At 25.7% G+C, this 9,273-nt stretch overlaps 1 protein-coding gene across 1 annotated transcript; it reads right to left on the bottom strand.

Moving 5' to 3' along the window:
- Nucleotides 1-431: 431 nt before the first annotated feature.
- Nucleotides 432-6,699, bottom strand: LOC145831907 (non-structural maintenance of chromosomes element 3 homolog). The gene is made up of 7 exons (XM_082939261.1): nucleotides 6,632-6,699; nucleotides 6,215-6,301; nucleotides 5,924-6,075; nucleotides 5,650-5,726; nucleotides 5,251-5,350; nucleotides 1,806-1,920; nucleotides 432-758 (listed from the first exon to the last, which is right to left on the bottom strand). The coding sequence occupies exons 1-7, from the start codon at nucleotides 6,662-6,664 to the stop codon at nucleotides 594-596; spliced, it is 729 nt and encodes a 242-aa protein (XP_082795387.1). The 5' UTR covers nucleotides 6,665-6,699; the 3' UTR covers nucleotides 432-593.
- Between the last annotated feature and the right edge of the window lie 2,574 nt (nucleotides 6,700-9,273).

Below are 9,273 nucleotides of genomic sequence, written 5' to 3'. Positions count from 1 at the left end.
TACCGATTGGTATTTGAAATATTTCAGGAATAAAAAACCTAAAGAGAATATTACATATTTTTCAATTACACATTTTAAACTTTGTAATTAAAACTTCTTTAGAAACCTTAAAAATACAAACTAGATCAAAATATTTTTCTAATAAAAAAATGCAAAAGACTTTTTTTTTATCCAATTTCAATAACTTAGAGAAAATAATAAAACTTCAATAACAAAATTAAATGCTTTAAAATTTATAGTCTAGTTTAACTATTTTTTTTTAACTTGACATTAATCTCTTTAAATATACTTAATTACTTTACTTGAAAAAAATAAAAACTCTACAAAATTATCTCTTCAAAGAAATATTTTGATATTTAAAAAAAATTGAGATTTAGAAAGTTAAGATAATTTTTGACTTTAAAAAACAACTTTTACGTAACATTAAAAACATTAGTTTACATTTGTGTTTTTTTTAATTTATCTCTGCGATGAAGGGACAAACACAAAAATACAACAACAAACGTCAATTTAAAATTTATAATTCACTTTTTTAATTTTCACATCCATCTTTTTGAGTATATCTTACTGATTTTTACTTCAAAAAAAAAAAATTATCTCTGCGAAGAAGGGTGGTAGGCGTTCAAATTCCTGATGACTTTCTTCGGCGGCGATTGGCTGGTTTTGATCGGCTCTCCACCAATCAGCGCATTCCTTTCGCTCTCGATAGCGTCTTCGTACTGAGAGTGGTACAACGCGATGTTGCTTATTCCGAATGTCTGTTTAAAAACAACCATTTTATTGTGATATCGTAAATAAGAACATTCGTTCGTGTCAGCAAATAGCTTGTAGACTTTAGTTTCTAATTTTTCTAGACCTAGGTAGGGCAAAGTTTTTATTTGTAAGGCTAGATCGGAAAAAATTTAGTCCTTAGTGGGCCAGAGCATTTCGAATTATTGATTTACCAATTAATGCGAATATTACAAATTATTAATGCCTTTTTAGATCTGGCTCTGGCCAGATCCTAATTTGGAAATATTATCTGGATCCGACTGGGTACTAATTTTAAGTCAAGATCTGGATCCGGTCGGATTCTTATTTACATAAAAGTCTCGTATCCGGCTAGAATCTATTTTTATGGATACGGTTGATTACTTTTTTGAATCCTTCTAATTCAGAAAAATTCCCAATTGTGACAACTTGAGATGTAGATTGAGACATGTCAGTACTAATAATATCTATAAATAGATTTGACATGGTTATTGACAAAGGTAGGTGTGTAAATAATCATAACTAAATAAATACTTTGCTTGAGGTAAATTGACTATAGAATATTCCAATTAAGTTGGAATAACACAAAACATTAGGACAGAATATTGTTTTTATCAGTACACATTAAATTTAACAGTCATTTCGAAAGTCATGTTTTTAAAGTCTAACTCTTACAGTTTTGTTTTGTAAAAATATGATGCAAAATTTAATATAAAATTTGTAAAATTGACCTTTACCGGCCTGTAACTTCAATCGTGGGCCAGTCATTTTACCCCACGGACCGTACGTTGCCCACCCCTACTCTAGGGAAAATTAACAAATTAAATTGGAAATTAAAACAATTTTTTATACTTGTTTCAAATAAATTTTTCTATAAATGAAATCTAAAAAAATGTTATAAAAATTTTAAAAGCTTAAAAAAAAGTTATTAAAAGCCAAATTATTTTCTATATTTTTTACACTGCTTAGGGACCATAGCCTTCTGTTAGTATTTAAACAATAACAAAGATTATACTAACAATAATTATATTTTTTAATAATCAACAAACAGTTACCTGGGCAACGTGTTCGAGAATTTTTATTTTGCTCACTTCCAAATCAGCCCTCACTCCCCAACTGTACTCGAACTGGGTCGGGTTTGTCGTTGGTATCTTCGTCTTTTTCAGGTATCTGAAAAAAAAACACATTAGTTTATTCTCTCGTTGGAGTATCTGAATAAAAAAGTTTATTTTCATCCAGTTAAGTTTTATTTTTTTGTGTTTTTCAGGTGTCTGAATTGTAAATAAACACACATATTGGTTTGTTCTCATGTCAGAGTTAAGATCTGCCGCAAGCTAATTATTGTTGTGAATTTTACACGTGTAGAAAAGCAAATTTTAAATGTACCGTAGTAAGTATGTTATAAACATTGTTCAACTTTGAAACTTGCTTAAAAATAGCTAATACTCATTTATTATTAATTTGCAAAAAAAAAATCAAAAAAAATTGTTTGCAATTAGAAAGCCCTTAATTATGTTAAAAAAAATAATGTTATTAACCAATACAACAAATTTATCAGTATTAATGTAATATAAGTTTAAATTCTAAAGGTCCGGACAAAAATGTTTTTAGAAAAATCATTTTTTTTCAATATGCTAAACTTAAATTAACTAACTTGACTGTCCATTAGTAATGATGATTAAAAATGTTTAAACTAATATAAGCTTTAACTAAACTTTGTGAACATCCGAACTTTGTTGGACAGCGAAACACTAATGTTTTTAAATTGTAATGTAGAGAAAGGTTTTTCTACGTTTGCTGTTTAAACATAGGAGTACTTGGGTGATTTTTGCTGGACTTATGAGGGGATATGATTTGGATGTGTTTTGCTTCATTAAGTAGAGTCTAATAAGAAAAATTAAAGTTTTCTAAAAAAAAAGTTATTGCCCAAAAAAACAATTTCAACCCTCAAAAGTCGCATATTTTTTGACTATTTGACTTTAACAGTAATAAAATCACTTATACATGTTCTAGACTTATAATTTATATCTTAAATGAAAGCTTATAATTGTAAGCATACATTAAAGACATTTCGACTGCTTTTGATGTATTATGACATCATTATTACACAAAATATGCAAATTTTGTCTGTAAAATCTTACTTCTTTTTATTTTGAATGTAAAATGTGTGGAGTCAGCAGTTAGAAAGATATTACTGATGTAATGCTATTTCAATTGCATGTTGATAAAGATATTAAATACATTTTAAATCACTTTCCGTTTTTAGAAATAACGATTATTGAGAGCACCTATCTAAGAGTAAAATTTCTAGACTTATTTATCATAGAAACTGCATGTAAATTTATTAAAATTAGTCTAATTTTATTTTTAAATATAAAGAGTTTTTATTTAATTAAACATTAACTATTTATCTGTATTAAGTTTTTTATTTTAGCTTTAAGTATGTTAATGTTTTCACACTACTATTAGTTTAAATTTATAAAGTGTTATACATTTATTTTAATTAAAACTTAGTTTGTTTAAATGTTTCAATTCTCTAATTTAAAAGTGTAGTATCAAATCATTTTTAGTTTTAAACTCATAGCAGTTTATCATTATTGTATTTACTTGTATAAATGCTTTTTACAAGACTGAGCACTTAGCAATGTATAAACTTTTATCTTTGAAATATATAAAAGTTTATATTTCGCTAGGGCTATATTATACACATAGTAAAATTCTATTTTACTAGATATTGAGTTGATATAAACTATTATTCAATTTATTGTTATTTAATAATGTTAACCTAAGCATATTCATAGTAGAAAAGTATTATAATAAATCTGAGTTGATAGTACATGTAGTTTACTCTTTTATTAAAATAGTATAGTATTGTTTCTTTGGACACTCTTTTTTTTTCTAGGAATTGCTTTAAATGCACTCATTAAAGTAATCAATTACAATTACTTACAATTTTCGTTTAACTTTGGTTTTTTATAACATGTCCTTCACCAAATGCTTTGGTCCAATGTAAATTGAGGGCTTTCGAATATGCAGAAACACAGTTTTGCACCTTTTTTGATTTTGGCGTAGAACAAATGCTAAATATTCTAATAGCAAAGAGCTTTTGAGAAGGATATGTTATATCAAAAACCAAAGTTAAACGAAAATTGTAAGTAATTGTAATTGATTACTTTAAATAAGTGCATTTGGAGCAATTCCTAGAGAAAAAAAAAAGAGTGTCCAAAGAAACAATATTATACTATTTTAATAAAACAGTAAACTATATCTACTATCAACTCAGATTTATTATAATACTTTTCTACTATGAATATGCTTAGGTTAACATTATTAAATAACAATAAATTGAATAATAGTTTATATCAACTCAATACCTAGTAAAATGGAATTTTACTATGTGTATAATATAGCCCTAGCAAAATATAAGCTTTTATATATTTCAAAGATAAAAGTTTATACATTGCTAAGTGCTCAGTCTTGTAAATAGCTTTCATACAAGTAAATACAATAATGATAAACTGCTATGAGTTTAAAACTAAAAATGATTTGATACTACGCTTTTAAATTAGAGAATTGAAACATTTAAACAAACTAAGTTTTTATTAAATTAAATGTATAATACTTTATAAACTTAAGGGCATAGGTGGGGTAAAACACTTTTTTTTTAATTTAATTTTATTTTTACTAAGCTACAAGATGCTTTTTAAAAAATTAAAAAAATTCAAAATAATTTTTGAAATATAGCAGGTCAAAGTTGGAGGCAACAATAGGATCCTTATGGAAGGCGCAAACTAAAACTCTTAGATAGGTGCTCTCAATAATCATAATTTCTAATAACAGAAAATGATTTAAAATATATTTAATATCTATATCAATATGCAATTGAAATGGCATTACATCAGTAATATCTTTCTGTCTAGCTGACTACACACATTTAAATTTAAAATTAAAAAAAAAACTATAAGTAAAAATAGCAGAAGAATTTGCTTTTTATATTAGAAAAAAAGTAAGATTTTACAGACAAAATTTGCATATTTTGTGTAATAGTGACATCATTATTATCAAAAACAGTCGAAATGTCTTTAATTTATGCCTACAACTATAAGCTTTCATTAAAGATTTAAATTTTAAGTCTAGGACATGTATAAGTGATTTTATTACTGTTTAAGTCAAAAAATTGAAAAGTATGCTGCTTTTGCAGTTGAAATTAATTTTTTGGGCAGCAACTTTTTTTTTTGCAAAAGTTTAATTCTTTTTTTTAGATTCTTCTTAATAAAGCAAAAACACATCCAAATCATATCCCCTCATATGAATCTTATGATATGACCAAAAAATTAAGCTGTACTCCTTAACTAAACAAGGACAAAAAATATCTATAAAGAAAATAAACCATTGGAATGAAAATAGAGTTGGAATGAAAATAGAGTTGGAATGAAAAGTAAAATTAACATTTTTTGTAACTATACTTAATGAAAATGATGTAATTATAACAAAACTAACTGCTGAGCGATGAAATCTGCGAGTAGCTTTTTGGCATCACCAAATACCTCATTATCTTTTCCTATTTTCACTCTATCAATGAGTAAATATATGAGGCTGCCTGTTTATAATTTTTAAATCAAATAAACATGGCTTAATTGTATATTTATTGTGTATTTACTCATTTAAAGTAATAGGGTAAGGATGGACAAACTGCAGCCATTCAAGTAGATTTATGTGGCCAATGGCTTATTTAAAGCTTGGAAACAATATTTCAAAAACAAACAAAATTGAAAATACAAAATTAACCTGCGGCAAAAACTGTTATAATTAAGTCAATAAAATAGAAGACGTAAATAAAAAAATATTTAAAATAATTGTAGTTAAAGATGTGCAGTGTAAAAAATTAAGACAACTTACTTTCAGGATAAGTGCCTCCTTTCATGAAAATAGTAGTTAGTATAAAGGTTAGAATCCCTCTCCTTTCGTCTTCATAACTGTTGGACATGTGTCAAAATTTTAATCTATTTACAAGCTAACATTTGTTATAGTTAAGTTAACACAAGTATAATGTAGCTCATAAATGTATAAACATAGTAATAATTTTTATGCAAAGAAAATATTATTCACTAACTAGAATAGTACTTCAGCTAACAAATAAACTAATGCGTACAGTGTTTCAATCAAAACTAACTTAACCGGGTCAACATTCTCTTCATTCATGAGATTCAAAAGCACGTAACACTTTTTACCCCCTTCATTCAGCTCTTTGACTTGAAAACCAAAGGCTGCTTTCAGTTTCTTTTGGGCTTCCACGAAAATTTCATTGAATGACCCTTTATGGTCCTGTTCAAAATATTTTTGTTTAAATGAAGATGATTTACAGGCTTCAAATTTTAATTCCAAATCAAACTCAAAACATTTATAAAAACAGCAATTTTACAGAAATAATAAATATTAACAATTTACTTAATTTAACAGATACCTTTAAAACATGAGTCATAATATCTCTCTTCTTTAGAGGAGAAATGCGTTTCTGCCACACTAAAAACAGCTGCACAAGCTGATTTGACTGTTAAAAATAAAAAAGGTTTATGAAAAACTATAAAACTGTATTTGATTTGCATACAACAGTCCTGTAAATCTTAATATATTAAAAAAAATGGTCAAACATTTCTTTAACAAAAAATGTACTTTCAGTTAAATAACTTACATACTAATATAGTCTTTTGTATCTTATAGTATAAGTCTGATTGTTAAATATACTTTCCATACTTTTAAAAACAAATGTAAATCATAATTTGTAAAATTAAAAACTAAATATGTTAATTTAAACTAGTGATAACTATAACAAAATAAAGTAGTTAAAAAAACTATTTTTCATTTTTAAATAAATACAAACTTTCTTTTCTTTTTCTTCTTCTGACAGTTCCATGTTTTAAAAATTTATACAGCTAAAAATATACTTATTAAAAAGTAAACATTGTATATTAAAACAAAACATACATATTATAATAAAGGGCAGTTAAATAAGTAGTACATTTTATTTCTTATACTTATTTCCTATACATCAAAAACTAATTAAATGTTATGTTCATTTTTATTTTACATAAAAAAAGAAAAACCCCATTTATATGCTGGAGTAAGAGAAGTGAAGAGCTAGCAGCAAGCAATACAAAATTTTTATAAGCATTTCAATAAAAAATAAAAATAAATTGGTTATATATAATAATAAAATGTTGAAACAGGATCAACTAAATCTCATTGAAGAAAAAAATTTTGTCTTGATAATTAAAAAAATATTTTTTTTTAAGGTATAATAACATCAGAAAAAATTTTAATATTTTGAGTTATCCTGATAATCATGAATGTGTGATAACCCTTCTTTGAAAAAAATCTTAAAAAGAGCAAGAGTTTTAATACAACCTGAAAGAGATTTAAACTAGGCATAGTGTGTGACATCCATATTATTGCATTTTCTTTATAAACTTCAAGTAAAATTTTTGATTAAAGAATAAAACCAAGTACTTAAATTAAAATTTTTTCTTAAACATGAGTATGTATCCAGTTGTCAGATGTATCATAAACACAAATTTCACTTTATTAAACATTTAACATTAAAGCTTTTTTTTTTTTTCAATGCAGCCATTTTAAACTAGTCTGTCCAAAAAAAAATTTCAATTAAAAACCTATCTCATGCTTCATTTTTTAAGCAATCTTCAAATTTTCACAGAAAGTTTATTATTAAATTTTAAAAACATTGAATGCAGAAATTTTTCAAATTTTGAAATAAAAAACTTTTATTAATGAAAAACCACCTATTTTTTTGGATTTTTAATCTCTAATTTTTATTTCTTAATATTTTTAAAGTTCCAACATTCAAAGTCTTTTAAATTATGAAAGGAATGTTTCCTGAAAATTTGAGGTTTCTAGCTCAAAAAATGAAGGAGGAGATAGATTTTTAGTAATTTTTTTAATTTTCAAGAAAATTGACCCCAAAAAAATTGGAAACGTTTTATATAAATTACAATATCTGAAAAATTAGAAAATATTTTTTAATTTTATAAAAACTAGCTTGTAGTTTAAGCTTTCATATGTCAAGATTGTTGCAATGAAGGTTTAGAAGAAAGTAGATCCAAGAATAGAGAGACATCAGGTCGGAAAAATTAGGCGCTTGAGCACCATACATGATGGAACCAACCTAGAGTAGAAGTAAGGAATGAGAATGTTTAATCCTATAATAGTTACATTCAAATCTTGAGACCAAAATGTTAAAGTAATGAAAGAAAAAAAGAAGTTATTTAATGCTGATTTGAATGACATAATGGCAAAAGGGTTTATCTTAATGAAAATTTGTCAAAAACTAGCAGAAACTTTCTTTTATTTTGTTAGAAGGTTTCAAAAAGAAAAAGGTTAGAATTATGATTCACAAGTGGCACTATTTTGTTGAGAAAGGATGAGAAGTCAAAAGTAATTGTTATCAACTCAGTTTAAGATATTGAAAAACTGTAGAGCCCACAATAAGCTATTTGTATCTTATAATTATATTTAAAAAATATTATATGTTTAGACTACTTCTTTAAAACTTAAATTAGATAGTTTAGTTAGTTTAGAATGTGTTTGCAGGGGTGTGTCAAAAAGACTTTGAACCCCCAAATGTGGATTCTACTTGTTGTGACAATTATGAGAGATGGTTACATGTCCAATGTTCTGATTTAAATAATTATGAGTATAATTTTCATACATCTATAAATAAAGATCATTTTTATTGTAAAGACTGTGTGAGTGAGTATAAATTAGTTAATGTAGGAAATGATGAATTTATTAAAATTTGTTAAAGAAAATTTTCTTCAGATGAGTGCTTGTATTGTGATGGTTGCTTAATGTGGATGCATCATAAATGTTCCACTTTATGTAACAAGAGTTTAGTTAAGATGAGTGAAAATGGTTTACCTTTTTTTAGCAAAAATTGTGAAACAAAAAAATCTGTATGTTATGAATGTAAATTGCCTTGTAAAAATTTTAAAAATCATTTAAGTTGCTTTTTATGTTTTAAAACATGTCATGTTAAGTGTGCTACTGGAGAAAATATAAAACTTTGTGAATATAAAAAAGGTATTTGTTAATTTTATTGTTATAACAGTGAAAACTCTGTCTTTCATTTTCAGAGTGTGAATAATTTAGATTATGATTATTTTTCTAAACTTAATAAATCTGCTTCTTCAAAAAGAAAAGATGAGTGTTACTTGGATTTAAATGATCTTAAATTTGGTAATATAAATAGCATTAGTATTGTTTATATGAATATAAGAAGTTTGAATGCAAATGTGTATAAAATTGAAGAATTTTTGAATTCAGTTGAGTGTTTGCTTGATGTAACTTGGCTGACTAGTATGAGACCTTTTATTGGTAAATTGGAGGGTTATGAGTTTGTGAACAGAACTTCTAAAAGTAATCAATCTGGAGGTGTTGCTTTCTTTGTGAAAAATTGTCTTGACTACGAGGTTATAGAATATATGTCTTTAAACCAATGTGATTTGGATG

This window comes from Thalia democratica, chromosome 3, assembly GCF_965202585.1.
Source record: "Thalia democratica chromosome 3, ktThaDemo2.hap1.1, whole genome shotgun sequence".
Classification (NCBI taxonomy): domain Eukaryota; kingdom Metazoa; phylum Chordata; class Thaliacea; order Salpida; family Salpidae; genus Thalia; species Thalia democratica.
This window is presented reverse-complemented; position numbering and strand designations above follow the sequence as displayed.